Source organism: Silurus meridionalis, chromosome 8 (assembly GCF_014805685.1).
Source record: "Silurus meridionalis isolate SWU-2019-XX chromosome 8, ASM1480568v1, whole genome shotgun sequence".
Classification (NCBI taxonomy): domain Eukaryota; kingdom Metazoa; phylum Chordata; class Actinopteri; order Siluriformes; family Siluridae; genus Silurus; species Silurus meridionalis.
This window is the reverse complement of record NC_060891.1, coordinates 3189723-3206391: the sequence shown is the minus strand read 5'-3', so window position 1 is coordinate 3206391 and position 16669 is coordinate 3189723. Positions and strand designations below refer to the sequence as shown.

The 16669-nt window shown below is 39.3% G+C and overlaps 1 protein-coding gene across 2 annotated transcripts; it reads left to right on the top strand.

The window, feature by feature from the left end:
* Positions 1–662: 662 nt before the first annotated feature.
* Positions 663–16422, top strand: gabrr2a (gamma-aminobutyric acid type A receptor subunit rho2a). Of its 2 annotated transcripts, none has more exons than XM_046855155.1 (9): positions 663–1045; positions 4286–4392; positions 8760–8827; positions 11625–11848; positions 13860–13942; positions 14369–14509; positions 14821–14973; positions 15691–15899; positions 15993–16422. In XM_046855155.1, exons 1-9 carry the CDS (start codon positions 951–953, stop codon positions 16296–16298), a joined length of 1386 nt encoding a protein of 461 aa, XP_046711111.1. In that variant the 5' UTR covers positions 663–950; the 3' UTR covers positions 16299–16422. The 2 variants fall into 2 exon arrangements, with proteins under 2 accessions (XP_046711111.1, XP_046711110.1); XM_046855154.1 differs by having other exon boundaries at positions 14306–14509.
* Positions 16423–16669: the final 247 nt, after the last annotated feature.

The following is a 16669-nucleotide window of genomic DNA, read 5'->3' as shown; positions in this document are numbered from 1 at the left end:
TCTTTGTAAAGAAGCTGTGCCAGACATGAAAGAATCCAATTTCCGTCAGAGTTATCTCACAAAGCTAAGTAAAGGTAATCTGATTCACAATCAGAAATAGCTCAAAATGTGAGAATGGAGAACTGTGGGACATACAGCAGGGGGTGTTTACCTCAGAGGAACACTGCCAGGAAGTTTTTTGCCTAATAAAATGGAACGGATGTATATTTCAACTTCACGGAGAGGATTTACCCGACTTACCACTAGACAGTCTCAGAGTCTAAAGTCCATCCCTAATGATCAGGTACTGATGCTTGGATGTCGTCTTAGTTATGAATTTTTGATCAACATTGTTCCAAAAAATGAAACACAGATCAACATTATTCCCAAATAATGTCACCGATTACCATCGTTCCTAATTATCCAACTACCGACTCAACATTTTCCCAATGTACAAATCACTGATCATTATTATTCCTTATTAAACAACACTGATGAGACATTTTCCCAATTAACCAATCACTAAGCACCTTTGCTTGTTGGAATTTTGCAGAAGTCAGGTAATGTGTGCTATAGCTGAATCTGTATAATCATGCATGTTCCTTTATGTAACTTCTAATATGCAAATTATTATGACTATTAAACTACTATGCAATTTTGACCATGTCATTCTGCAGTTTTTTCTTTTTTTTTTTTTTTAGCCTTTTTTTTACCAGTGCAAACGATCTGGCAACCCGAAGTGTACCCCATACAGTTTAATCTGGCAACCTGTTTTATGACCAATAGGGCGCGTGAGCAGGAGGAGTACTTATAGCGGTGAGATTTAAACGGTTGCCATAGCGATGCGCGGTGCAGCCTGTCGCGCGCTCTGACCGGAGCGATGCCTCCGATCCCTGGTCCGAGTTCATGGCGATGATCCGAAGGCAGCGGTGAAGCGCAGGAGGCTGAAGCGCAGGAGGCTGAAGCGCAGGATGCCTGCTCTGGAGCTCTTGCTGATTGTAGCCTTGTGTCTGGTACCGGTGGAGGAGTGCAGGAGTCACAGCGCAGCGCGTGAGAAACGCGGAGTGTGAGTTCTGCTCTTCATCTCCAACTATAAACCAGGACTGGATTTAAAAAAGTCTAAGTGAAGCTCGCGCTTAGGTCTGAGTTCAGTGCTGAAATGTGGCATCTTCAGTTCAGACCCAAATCCTTCCACTGATTATAACACGAGTTTAATGACAGGTTTGTTTGTTGGTGTTCACTGCATTGAGGATGATGGTAATGATTATGGAGGCAGTGATGATGATGATGTTGATGATGATGATGATGAGGGTCATTAAAATGATAAATATGATCATGATGATTTGAGTGATGAAGAAAATAATGATAGTGATGATGATGGTAGTTATTAAAATAATGAGACTGATGATAGTGATGATGATGATGATGATGAAGGTAATGATGGTGATGATAATGATGATGATAATATGTTATTAAGATGATGATGATGATGATGATAATTATGATGATGATGATGATAATGGTGATGACGATGATGATGAGTGCAGTTATTAGGATCATGATAATGACAATGATGGTGATGATGACGATGATGATGAGGGTGATGATGGTGATGTTGATGATGGCAGTTACTAAGATGATGACGACAATGATGGTGATGATGATGAAGGTAATGATGATGATGATGGCAGTTATTAAGATGATGATGACAACAATGATGGTGATGATGATAATGATGGTGATGATGACGATGATGATAAGGGTAATGGTGGTGATGATGATGATGATGATGGCAGAGTATTAAGATGATGATGACAACAATGATGGTGATGATGATGATGATGATGATGATGGGGGTAATGATGGTGATGATGATGATGATGATGAAGGTAATGATGATGATGTTAATGATGGCAGTTATCAAGATGATGACAATGATGGTGGTGATGATGATGATGATGATGATGATGGCAGTTATTAAGATGATGATGGCGACAATGATGGTGATGATGATGATGGTGATGATGACGATGATGGTGGTGATGATGATGATGATGATGATGATGGCAGTTATTAAGATGATGATGACGACAATGATGGTGATGATGATGATGATGATGATGGTGATGATGATGATGGGGGTAATGATGGTGATGATGATGATGATGATGATGATGATGATGGCAGTTATTAAGATGATGATGGCGACAATGATGGTGTTGATGATGATGATGATGGTGATGAAGACGATGATGATGAGGGTAATGGTGATGATGATGATGATGATGATGATGATGATGGCAGTTATTAAGATGATGATGACAACAATGATAGTAATAATGACAATAATGATGATGGTGCTGATGAAGAAAATGATGATGGTAACAATTAAACTAATGATGATGATGATGATGATGATGATAGTGATGATGAATGAAATGCAGTGTTGAACATTTTGACCGGAGCAGTGATTGTGAATGTGTGGTAGAAGTGGTGATTTCGATTATTGGGATCATTGTGGTCATCAGTTTGCATTTTGATGATGATGATGATGATGATGATGATGATGATAAATATGATAAAAGGTAATAATGCAAAAATGTACAAATTAGGAATGATGGGAAGTTGATACATTTGTTAAGAAAGCTGATTATCATCTAGGGTCCTTGTGAAAATCATCTCTGTATGATACTTGATTTTAATTTGATGATGATGATGATGATGATGATGATGATGATGATGACAGTGAGGACATCATCAGACAAGAAGTCTTTTTTGTAGACAAATTGTGGATTATTATGAAGGTGTTTGCTTTGATGACTATAATATTTCTTACAGTTTTTCTTTAGTATTTTTTTTATTACTGAGAAAATAGAAGCCGTTCTTTTCTAATCCCAGAATTCCAATATGACTCAGCTTTACCCTTAATAAAAGGATAAAGTCCAGGGAACAATTAGCATGACCCAGACATCTGGTTCGCGCACACACACACACACACACACACACACACACACACACACACACACACACACACACAACCATGGCACTGTACACACTGTGCACATGCTGTGCCCGCCGCTCCTCACACACCAGCCACGTGTCTGGCGCACGTTTCATCCATCTGGTACTTACCACTGAGATGACACAACATCCAACTAAAGCCACTATCGCAGCAAATAATCTCCTGCATGGAGGACATCAGCACAGGGGCTGAGAAGAAAAGCTTATTACGTACAATAGAAATCCATTCTCACATTGCTCTGGAGTGCAGAATTCTCAGATATAGAAATAAACGACAAATGAGGAAGTGGAAATTCTCTCCATGGTTAAATGAGGGTTTTTATATATTTTTTTTATTTCATTCAATAAAATGGCATGAGCTGTTTTACAATGTTTCTAATAGCGGTATGAATAAACGTAAATCTCAGCTGAAAGGTGGATAAAGGGGACATGTGTTTTATTCGTCTTATGCGTCAACAATTGTATACTTTTTAAATATTTTGAGAGCAATGTCATGCTGTAAAACAATTCAGATTTGCTTTGTCATGTACATAATCCTATCCAGTAGGACATCATTTTAATTTGAATGTAGATCACTTTTAGCAATGGACATTGTCTCAAAACAGCTTTACAGAGATAAAGCAGTTATAAAAAACTGTATAAGTTAAACACCTATAATTTATTCCTTATTATTGTAAATTTCTCCATAATGAGCGAGTCAGTGGCGACTGTGGCAAAGAAAAATTTCCTGAACTGGCATAAGGAAGAAACCTTGAAAGGACTCGAAAAGGAAACCCGTCCTTATCCTAAACACCGAATGTCCAGTTGAGGTGCTGTTCAGTGATGGGTGCTGAAATGCAGAACTGTACATGCCTCCTGTGGTCCTATTGGACTGTTAATATTAATTACAGTCCAAATCCATCCTTGATTTGCTCAGTAACTTTATGGATCTTTAGGCTGTTCATATGGGGAACCATCCTAAGCTTCACAGATTGTCTCAAATTGAAGAATTCTCCACCCAGGTGTAGGGCATTAAGATAAATCAGGCAAGACAGGAACACTGGTCACTGGTACCTCAGGAGCATGTTTAACTCAACAAAGAGGGAGAGAGAAAGAAAAAGAAAGAATGCAAGTAGCAGAGAGAGAAATACGGATTAAGCAGTGAAATGTTTTTATGTTTTTTTTACATGAAATAAAAAAAAAAGAATTTAAAATAAATCATTAAAATAGAATTCTTTTATTATATATAATCACAGAATTTCAGGTAAGAGTTTAAGGTGGAATTTTGGTTATCACTGTCTTCCAGCCCTCTGGCAAAGAAGCCCCCAGATGTGACCAAATCCAGGAAGGTGAAAACAGAGCAGCTACTCAGGGTGGACGATCATGACTTCACCATGAGACCCGCTTTTGGAGGTAAACTCAGTAAATATCATTCACTACATTTGTACAGTAGACGTAAAAGACACATGCAGACTGTAATGACGTGTCTGAGCGAATCTCTCAAATTCCAACTCTGGTTCAGAAATAATTCTCATAAACAGAGAAACTGATGGAAACTCCTTGAGAAACTGCAGGAGAAACATCTCTCATTCTCTTGTCACTACTCTTGTCTGAGCTACAGAACATCCAGTATTTATTTGACATTTTTTTTCAAGAAGGAAGTTTCCCCCTTAACAGTGTCATGACTACTATACATCATGAATCAAGACAGCTCTTTGGTTTACTTCCTGCTGTATTTTTTTTCTGAAAGAAACTCAGGTCCTATACATGTCCTGGCTGATTCACATGGACCATGGGATTCAGCGGCTCATTCAAACTTAAAGCTCAAATATAATTGGCCGGATCCTAGAGACTTGTAAGTGCGATTTACCGAGTCCACGGATTCGGTAAATTCCAAGGATTCTGTGAGTGCCGTCTAGTGGAATTCCATGGCAAAAGCGTGCAGAATCCTGACTGACTCATGTGACTCAAGGGACACGTGAGACTCGGATGCTTTCAATAAGTGATTCAGAAAGATTCGAATCCCTTAACGGATTCAGATTTCTCATCTCTACTCTGCAGCCAATTCGTCGTCCATCTTCACTGTGTCCTGGCAAAAAGACTATCCAGGACGTTAGGACACTTTTCACAAGTCCCGGATTTATCAAGGTTTTTAGATGAATTGCATACTTTGTCGACTCAAACATAAGGCTTTATTGGTTAAAGGAACTGATGTGATATTTCTGAGAAGTACAATGGATTTTTTTCAGCTACAGGATGCTTTCTTGCATCACCTGCCGGATCAAAGTGGTGTGTGTGTGTGTGTGTGTGTGTTGTTCCAAAAAAAAAAAGTTTTAGCGATTCTGACAGAATTAGATACTTTTATAATCCAGTTTTTCACTCTGACACTAGCACAGCCGTCTTATTGATGTTTCTTTGGCTCAGCAATGCGCTACTTGCGTGTATGTGTGTGATTCTCTCTGACAGCGTGTACCTTGCGGAATAGCATCACTCTCCACAGGGGGCCACACAGAAGGGGATTAAGATAGCCCAAACACTGGAACACATTCATCCAAAATTGAGCCTGCCAGGGAATCTGCAGATCTGCTGGAAACCGTCTCCGATGTGCTACTGTGGCCACGCCGAGCACACTGGGAATTCACAATATGGTCGATAACCGCTTGCTATCCCGTAGTAAATGTCAGTAGTTTTTCCTCTGACAATTTTTTTTGTCACGTTGGCATAGCTGAGGTAAAGAAAGTAAGGGTGAGAGCGCAGGAATAATCTAGACCCTGCTACCAAATGGTACGTTATGGTCAAAGATTATCCTCTGACAGAAAAGTGTCTTGATCATTTTGTGTAAATGGAGACGTCCCACCATAGCTGTATAGATTTCATACTGTCCTGGATTACATGCATGTGGGATTAGTGGACATGGTAGGACAGATTATGCAGTACTTTCCCTTTTTTTATCAGATTACATATCAGTATTTGTACATTCGGAACATTTTTCCACACAGAGACGTCAGTACTGACATCCAGCTGTTCAAAACGACAGCTGAAGTGTTCACTTGTCCCCTGAGGGTTTTTTCATGCTAAAAATTAAATTAGCAGCTCCCTGATGAGTCTGTCCATCTGGGCGTAATGCTCAACTGTGGCATCTCGAATGAACTCCGTCTTCATGCTAACCGTTTAAAACGCACGCAGCGTAAGCAGTTAGCACATGGCCTTCCGGTCGAATATGCCACGTGACGGCTACATGTTTGGCCAAAGTTTAGGGATATGGGACGAATCCAGCCGAGGGCACTTTCAGACACAAACATGTAACAGGAAGTTGATTAGTTCATTAGGCATTGATTTTATTCCCTCGTGCTTAGCCTTATTCGTCTGATATTTCTATGTGGCACATGACATGTAAACATGGATATCAATGCAAATAAAGTGCCTTTCTACAGAACTTGATGAATCAGCATACACCAACTCCATGATGATCAAACAATAGACGGTGGTTTCTAAACGTTTTGAGACTGGCTCTGTTTACATGAAAGTACTTTATTTATCTATGTTTACACACTATCAACTTAAAATAAATCCCATTGCCAAGTGATACCTGACTCCCGGCGTTCCTGACACTTCTAGAATGTGTCCTGGAAGTCTTCTTTTCAAAGCGATTTGCACCGGATCTCCGCAATTGTGTCAAAACGGCGACCTTTGAGCCGGATCGTCATCTTCAGGAAAAGTGCAAAATCCGGAAAATCTGGCAAATAGGGTGGAAGCGAAATTGATATTGTGTTGTTTCTGAAAAGAAACTCACGTGTAAGGAGAGCTCAGTGACAGAGTATGCACATGGTCAGAATAGCAACAGTTTTGGCACACTGACTTATGAAGCTTGGTGCTTCGTGTGACTGTGCATGCAGCCTCGTGCTGCCACCTGTTGACGTGTTACGAAACATCTGATTCCAACGCGTATCTATGTAACTTTTTTCTGGGAAAAACATTTAAAACTTTGTTGCTTTCAGAATACCCCCTTGCTCTTGCTTCTTTTCATTACTCATATATTTATATATAAAAGTTGACCTTAGAATCGATGGTGATAAAAAAATCACAAGGTAAATGTTTAGAATATAATTCCCATATGCTTAAAGAGTAGTGCTTGAAATAAGTTAAATTGTCATGTGTGGCACAGCAAATACACGACATTTGCATTTTGGACAAAAGTATTGGGACGCCTGACTTTTGTGGTTCTTCAACAAAATTGTGCCACAAAGATGAAGGCACCCAACTGTGTAGGATGTCTTTAGATGTGGTAGCATGACGTTTTCTATTCACTTGAACTTGGAACCCCAAATTTGTTCCAGTGTGACAAAGCCAGCTCCATGAAGATATGCTTTACATGGTTCGGAGTGGAAGATCTCCTGCTATAGAGCGCTGATTTAATTCTACTGAACACCCTTGGCATGAATGTGAACGCTGACTGTACCCCAGGTCTCTTCACCCTACATCAGTACCTGACTTTACTTACTTCCTTGTGGCTGAATTAATCTCACACAAATCTCCACAAGCCCACTCGAAAATCTAGTGGAACATCTTCCCAGAAGAGTGGAGGTTACTATAACTTTTGAATGGGGACTAAGTATGGAATGGGATGCTCAAAAAGCACATGGATTCTTGAATCCTGAGCTACAAGATGATTTTGCTCTGCTGAAAGAAACTGAAGAGTCATGTTTTTCTTTCATGTGAACTAGGCTAATTGAATCAAATGCTGTTTTTTTCACCATTTATTTTTCCCCCTTAGACATTCAGAAAGTCAGTTTCTACTGAAACAAAATACCAGCATTTGAGTGCGCTTATCTCATAATGACGATATTTTAGACACGGCTTGCAGGCAGCATTACAAGGAAGAGGGCTGTTATACCGAGCAATTAAATATAGTAAAAATTAAAAAATAACTGCCCTGAAGTCAATCGCACTCTCAGATAAAGTCACTGTTGTAGGCTTCTAAATCCAGCCGGATATAGAAACGTACAGCTCTGTGAATGATCTACGTGTCACCATAACATTCCACTGTTCCAACCTTGAGGGTCATGCAGTACAATGCTCTATCATCTTGTAAGCACTCTTGGATACAGCCACAGTGCTTTCCTCCATCATCTCGAAAAGTCAAGAAGACTTGTGTGTGATGTTAACCCATACCACTAGTCTGATCTTATTCAGTAACAACTACTGCTCTTATCCTAATCCTACCGAAAGGAGTGGATATTAGTGAAAGATATCAAAGCTGCATTTCCAGCTGAGTGAACATGGCCTGCTCAAAATCCCTCTGATGTCAAAGATCTGATGGAAGAGATGCAAAAGAAAAAAAAAAGAAAAAATGCTTGGGCTTTGGAGGACACAGAATAATTTGGTGCTCCAATCGGCAGTTTGAATGAAAGCGTCTGTGGGATGGGGGCGTAATGTTATCGGAAAATAATCCACCTTACAGCATTAGTACTGTTGTGGTGTTTTTTTGTCCATTTAGAGTTACATTTTACTATTAGAGATTGTGTAGAACGTTGTTTCCTCACCTCACCAGCCTCTCAAAGCCAATCAGATTTGAGAATTCTCCAGCATTCTATGAAATCCCTTAGTGTCTACTCATGTCCTCATACAGTTAATGAACCATCTGACATCCCAATTACTCCAAATACAATTCTGATCTTTTTCGAAATGGGATTTGACGCAACAAACAGTCATCTGTCAATGAACGCGGTTTGCAAATGAATGACCATATATTGTGCGAATATTTGATATCCTCAATGCAGGTCCTGCTATTCCTGTGGGCGTCGACGTTCAGGTCGAAAGCTTGGACAGCATTTCAGAAGTAGACATGGTAAGTCAAACCTTTTGTTTTAGAAATTGTCCAAATTCACACTGTTAACTTTGTCAATAAATGGTGTAGGGCAGGGGTCCCCCAAATGGCTCTCAAGGCTTTTAAGCTAAAATTTTATCCAAACAAATGTAAAATTTTAAACTGTTTCTCTGAGGTCGAGACACCAATAGTTGATTGCTGGAACTGTCGGCCGTCTGCAAAATTCCAGCTTCTTGTCCGCTGTCATTACGAGAACACTCCATAACTAAATAATAAACAATTTTAGCATTAAAAGGCATCATAGTAATTCTTAAGTCTCCACTATAATACTGCCAGTCACTCCAACCCATATAAATCGCTGTTACACACTGACCAGACCCCCCCATTTAAGAAAGGAAACATTTTGTGGCCCTCACAGAAAAAGGTTTGGGGACGCCTGGTGTAAGCTATTTAAAGGACATTACCATGTTGATGATTTTATTAAAATATCAACAAACTTGAAATGATTCTTTTGTTAATGCGTACATCATGGGTTGTGTATGTCCACAGAAATCGTTGATTTTCTTCAGGTTGTTAAAACCGATCGCACGTCTCTCACACATTTAAAGTTGTCTTAAATAGAACTGCCTTAGATCAGGTCTCAGACTGCCGGCTTTAAACTCTTGCTCTTGCCTTTAGCCATTTATAAAAATATTTAGTTTTCATAAACTTGTGCAATTTCAAAAACCTTTGCATTTTTATTTTCTTATATAGTCTCTTATAGCGCCATATACACACATAATTCTACGTAAACGACCATAATATCATCTAAAATCCTCGCCAGACATCATCGGTATCTTATTAGATTGTGCGGAGGCCAAAATTGTATTCAGTGTTGTGTAATGTGCCATTAAATTATTCATTTAGTAAAAGTTTGTGACTTGTATTTCCATTTTTTTTTCACTGGTGTATTTTGCTCTGGCACAGAACCATTGCAGGAAAGCCAAACAAATTGATCAATTTGTTTATTTTTGTGAAAAGCGAAGGAATTCATAAATATTGGCACCCAGTAATCCTTTGTTGTGAAATATGTCCAAATTAAAGCGCCGTTTGGCTCATTAGGAGTGGGACCATCTGCCAGGAAACCCCATATTTAATTAGTGGGCTATTTTCAAAATTTTTTTGTTTTTGGCTTAAGAGTATCAGGCATGTATGCACGCTCTGCATTTATTTTATTGTGGACTAAAACAGGGCCTGGTCTTATAGACTCTCTGTTGCTAATAGGAAAAAACTCTTGGTATGATGGAGTTGATGAAAACAAGGTTGCTCAGGACTGGATGTAAGAGACCTGATCTGATTGTTCAAATCGTTCTAAAGCCTGTGGATTAAAATACAGCCGAAACCGACGTCCAAGCTTCTGTAGCTAAATTGATGAGGCATTGTGGTAGGTCAGTTCATGTCCACTCTAATATGTTTTTGTTTGAAAACGCCTAATTTTCTCTCTGTTTTGGCCTTCCATCCACACTGAGACAGCGTTTCAATAAAATTTCAAATTTTGCAGAAAATGATCTCCAAAGTGGATACATTTGGAAACGTGTGGTTTGTGAAAACTGAGGCTCTCGACGTTTCATAGAGCCGGAAAATAAATAAATGACATCTTACGACGTATTTTTACATGAAAATGCTGTTTTCAAATATATCCGGATTTGTGTAAAGGTAGTCTCAGTGGAAAGATGTTGGAATTCTGGTTCAGAAAACGGAAGGTTGTGAGTTCAAATCCCAGCACCATCAAGCTGCCCCTTCGGGGCCCTTGAGTAAGGCCCTTAACCGTCAACTGCTCAAATGTATAAATAATATAACTATAAGACACTAGAGATAAGGTGGTCTACCAAAATAGCATACTGTAAATGTAAATGTTACAGAAAATCAATTGTCCCCTCTCGTTGATCAGATTGAAAGCCTTTCACTTGAATTCCGTACAACATGAAATACATAACCATACCCATACACAATACGGCATGAAGCGAAGCGCTTATCACAACTGTTTGTGCCAAAAAATAAAGGATAAAAATTACAACAATTTTTAGAGTAAAAATTATAAAATATATTTTATTCTACTGTATTAAAATAAATGATAATTTATTGCAGTAGAATAAAAAAGATAAATGTACATATTATAAAAGAGGATTAGGGTAAGAAAACCTGATGTGGTGGTTTCAATCGTGATTTTTTACTTTTTTTTTACATTTAAATGCTTTATTAAACATTAAACAAGCTAAAAGCTAAATATGTAATATTTATTACACTATGGAAGTATAAAAGTGGAGCGATACCTTTTAGTATTAACAATGGTACATGTCCACTGTTCATTCAGGTAAGAAGGTACAAGGTTCAGCAATGTAAATTCAATTCACTTTGTTTTCACTCTATTAGATTCATTTCGATTCAATTTAAGCAGTTGTCATAAGAAAAAAATATAAAAAATAAAAATGTACTGTATGTTAAAAACACCACTCTGGCAACTGCCTCCTTTTCCAAAGAAAATGCTGGCAGATTGAGCAAGGGGGCAGCATGATCCCTGCCCCAATGAGACTCTATTAGTGGTTGTTGCAGTTCCCATTTTAACCACTAGATGCAATAATAACTCACTCCATAATGTTTTTAAACCTATTCTTTAAACAATCTGAATTTTTTTACACCAGAAGTCAATCAAAAGAGAATTTACTTACTGCTAAGTACTCTTACTTACTAATGACTATTATCATTTGGATTCAGCAGACAGATTTTAGGTCCATAATGTAAACTGTAACTGTGACACGAACTGATTCTCATTGCGCAGGACTTCACCATGACCCTATACCTCAGGCACTACTGGAAGGACGAGCGTCTGTCCTTCACCAGCACCACCAACAAAAGCATGACCTTCGATGGACGCCTGGTGAAAAAGATCTGGGTGCCTGATGTGTTTTTCGTGCACTCGAAGAGATCCTTCATCCATGACACTACCACCGAGAACATCATGCTGAGGGTTTTCCCAGATGGCCACGTTCTCTACAGCCTGAGGTGCGAGAAAAAAGATTGGTGTCTGGGTTTCACTTAGCAAATATCATGTTTGTGTTAGAATCAACTGTTTCAAGTAGGAAGGATTTTTTCTAGCTAACGATCTAATGGGACTAAATGTGGAATAAAATGTTCAAAAAGCACACACCAATCGTATGGTCACTTGTCAACTTTTGTCCATAGAGTGTTTGTAACCGAGTAACAGATTGTGAAAATCCCATACCCGTAGCTTTGCTTTTCACTTTACATTTTTTTATGCGATCCACATTTCCTACAGTTTATTAACGATTATATTATATTGGTAAAAATACCATTTGGGTCGTCTCCTCCCCATTACACAACATTATTATGCATCTAAAGCCCCTTGCGTGAGGAATATTTTTGGCCTGTGAAAAGGCGAGCCATGGCCTATGGCAGTGCGGTGATATTACCTGCACATGCTGCATGCATTCAAATGAAGGGAACTCGCTTGCGGTGCTGTGTTTTTTTTTCTTGTTTTTTTTGTTCTGTCCCTACCATCATGAGGGAGGAAACTGGGCCGAGCTCCTTGCGTGCATTAGGGTCGGCACTAATTTCAAAGTCAAATATCCGGCCAGTTTCTGCAGGGAATCTGTACAGACAGGGCCTGGCTTATTTTATTGATGTCAGTCGGATGATACAAAGTGGACAGTACCGACACGCTAACGACACTTCCTTCAGAACAGACAAGAAAATAAACACGGCCGGCCCAAAGCTTCATGAATAATGGATCGCTTTTTTTGGAATCCCTTTACATTAATTTTGACCTTTGATATCATCCCAATATGTCAGTTAGAGCGATGGGGGTTGGATGAAATACCTTTAATATGTGATACGTTTCAAAGTCAGTATAAAAAAGAATAGAGAAATGTGCTTCTATAGGCTTCAAAAAATAGAAAAAATAAAACAGGATTTAGAACTTCTTTTTTTTTGCTTTTGAAGAGAAGTGAAAGTCACATAAAGGCCAAATAAAGTTTTTTACTTAAAGGTATCTTGCTTTGCCTTTCACTTTTTTGTATGGTAGTACAGCTTTTCTATCGTAAACTTTGTGTCCTAAAGACTTTTTCCCCCTCGCTAGTGAAAAGATGGCGGGTCAGCATATTGTAGCAGAACCTGAAGTAAAACGACGTAATCGGATTGAACACATATTTCAAAAGGACAGTATAATGTGGCATAATAATCTGTATGCTAACATTTGCTAACATTATCGCCATCTTAGCAGATCTACAGATGTGGCAAGGAAAACACACAAACACAAGAAACAACATTTATTAATTAATTACATTCATTGAAAATATAAATCTAGCTAATGTATGTTAGCAAATGAGAAGATGTGAACGAAAATGTGGAGATCAGGGGATTAATAGGTTAAACAGAAATAAGAAAAACACAGCCAACAAGTCGATCCAGTCAAATGAAAAACTAGCTAGCTTTCATCTAGGTTGCTAGGATTCTCTCGCTAGCATCACAAGTGCCAAATTCATTTTCGTCCCAGATCATTCCTGACGTTCCTTGGAGCGTTTGTTTAGCTGTGATTTCCCTGTCACAGATGCCTACACAGATAAAGATCTTATCCTTCATGATCTACCAGCGAGCTTAGGTTTTGCATGCTAGCTAAGACAGAGCAAAGGATTTGAAAGTAAAAGTACATGGCTGTGGATTAAAGGATGTGCAGGAAGAAAAAAAGAATGGAATATGCAGCCGGTCTTTGCACATGAAAAACTAGCGCACAACTGGCTTATACCACAAAGTCAAGGTCTGGCTTAGCTCCATTGGGCTGCTACAATAATACAAAGTACACAGAATTTGATGAGAATTTAATAGAATTTCAAAAATGACAAGGACACGAATCCTTTTTTGACAGAGTCTGAACAATAAAAGATTATGTGATTGGGTTGTACAATTATCACATTGTACAGGATGTGTGTGGGGTTTAAATGTGTGTGTGTGTGTGTGTGTGTGTGTGTGTGTGTGTGTGTGTGTGTGTGTGTTGTAGAGTAACGGTTACAGCCGCCTGCAACATGGACTTCAGCCGATTTCCGCTGGACTCGCAGACCTGTTCTCTAGAACTCGAGAGCTGTGAGTCGAAACACACACACACACACACACACACACACACACACACACACACAAAATTATTATTGAAATTACAATTGATTAACGTTGAAACGATCTTTGGCTCACCTTTATATTAAACCGAGATCTTTTTGGAAAATCACATGATATTTTTGGCCATATTAATAGCCAGCACACATTACCACACAACAGCCATGAGCTAACATTGACCCAATTACTGCTGTAAACCCTGTGCCTCATTTATTATCTCCCCTGCTTTCAGACTATATGAGGGGAAAAAAAAACACTCTCTCTGAGTTAGTTTGGTATTATTTATTAATTCGTAAGTCATCATTTATTTATAATAAACCCTTATTTTTGTCCCAGATCTCTGGCGCTCCTTGGACCGTTGGGTTAGCTGTAATGTCTGCTGTAATCTCTCCATCACAGATGCTTACACAGATGAGGATCTGATGCTGTACTGGAAGAGCGGGGACGAGTCTCTGAGCACGGACGACAGGATCTCCCTCTCTCAGTTCCTCATCCAGAAATTCCACACTACCTCGCGTCTGGCTTTCTACAGCAGCACAGGTCTGGAACAACCCGATTGTTCAATTATCATAACCTGATCTTTTCCTAATCTTAATTTCCTAGTTTTGATGAACCTGTCCTCTCAGATACTTGCAGGACAGGAGCTCATCATCTGCTATGAGGTGCATTTGGGGGTTGCTTTTCAGCTCGCCACGTTTCTAAAGAGTTATTTTAGCTTCCTGACAATTCTTCACCGAGAATAGATTTTTAAAGAAACTCAACCCCCTGGCAAACTTTTTGCACCATGATCAAAGATCACTTCATTCCGAAGTGTCTGAGTTTCCTCTCGCTCCCTGTCATTTTTTCCTCAGGCTGGTACAACCGGCTGTACATCAACTTCACGCTGCGGCGTCACATCTTCTTCTTCCTACTGCAGACATATTTCCCAGCCACGCTCATGGTCATGCTGTCCTGGGTTTCCTTCTGGATCGACCGCAGAGCCGTGCCGGCCCGAGTCTCCCTGGGTACAACTGTTTACAGCTTTGTATCATTTAAAGACCCCGAAGTTTTAACTATGTCTATTACTTATCATGATCTTCCATAATACTATGAATTATATTTATTATATATTTTTACTATTATTAACATTTGTAAACATCAACAGTTAAAACTATTTTACATAATATACCTGCTTGGTTTTAATAAAAAATAAAATAGCATAAATCAAATTAATGCACTTTTTTATGTTGATTACACTGAGTAATCGAGTAAATTAACTTAAATAGTTTACATTCGTTAGGCCCCAAAGAATCAATACCGCTAGACTGTCATAAAAAACTTTGATGATGACAGGAAGTGGCAGCGATTTCCTGCATGCGCAAAACAAAATCATGTTACCGGTATGGAGTGTGTAGCCACAGTGACACTGCACTCAGAGTGCGAGGTGGAGACCAAACATACTTGTGGTCCGCCACTTAATATGTTCGTGAGGCATTCGGTATTCCTGTACCCAAATGGTCTGGTATGAATACGTGTACCGTTACACCCCTAATATATAGTAATTAAAGTACACTATATAATAATGAAAGTACACTACAGTATAAAGTCATTAATATACACTATATAGTAATTAAAGTACACTATATACAGTAGTTATTAAAGTACACTATATAATAATTAAAGTATACTATATAATAATTAAAATACACTCATAAATCATATTATTTCTCCCCCAAATTCAGGTATCACTACGGTGCTCACGATGTCCACGATCATCACCGGCGTGAACGCCTCAATGCCTCGAGTGTCCTACATTAAAGCTGTGGACATTTATCTGTGGGTCAGCTTTGTGTTTGTTTTCCTTTCCGTCCTCGAGTACGCCGCAGTCAACTATTTGTCCACTGTACAGGATAGGAGAGAACGCAAGCTCCGCGAGCGTGTCCGAGCGCAGGTATTAGCGCTTCTTCTCTCCTGTTTGGGGTACATTTATATGGTACGTTTCTTTTTAACCCCTGACCTCAAGGCATCCTGTTTGCTTTTTCAGTCGCTGTCCTGCACATGTGGCTTGTCCCACACCAGGACCATGATGCTGGATGGGACGTGCAGTGAAGCAGACGCCAATAGCCTGGCCGGCTACACCGACGCCCCCATGATGCCCCAGGAGGTGGAGAAACGTGAGCACATGGTGGTGCACCTGTCGGTCAGCAACACCTCGACGGCTACCAAGAAGAAAGGACTGCGCAACTTCAGCATAATCCAGAACACGCACGTCATCGACAAGTACTCGCGCATGATCTTTCCCGGATCCTACATCTTTTTCAACCTTATATACTGGTCCGTTTATTGCTGATGTGTGAGAGCTTTTGGGACACGAACGCTCGAAGACTTTTGACAGATTTCATGTATAAAATGTACATTTGAGGAATTTAAATGGGAAAATCTTGTATTATAATTTTTCACCTTTGTAGACTTAACTGGATTTGTTTCCTCTATCCGTTCCAGCTACAACCCCCCCCACACACCCCTTCATGACATTCCCCCAAATGTCTAGACTGTGAAGCTGAACCTGATCTCACTTCTACAACAAATCTAACCCTGTTTTCTAACACACACAATATTGTACAACACAAGACAACACATTCACACTTATTCAGCCTGAAACTTACAAAACGAAAAAGCATAATCACCTGGATTTTTAGATCAACTTCAACCAAGTAGGGG

Coding starts and splice junctions, on each gene's coding strand:
- gabrr2a (XM_046855154.1), top strand. CDS start 951: ATGCCTGCTCTGGAGCTCTTGCTGATTGTAGCCTTGTGTCTGGTACCG. Junction 4,393..8,759: donor CATGAGACCCGCTTTTGGAG/GTAAACTCAGTA, acceptor TCCTCAATGCAG/GTCCTGCTATTCCTGTGGGC. Junction 14,974..15,690: donor GCCGGCCCGAGTCTCCCTGG/GTACAACTGTTT, acceptor CCCCAAATTCAG/GTATCACTACGGTGCTCACG.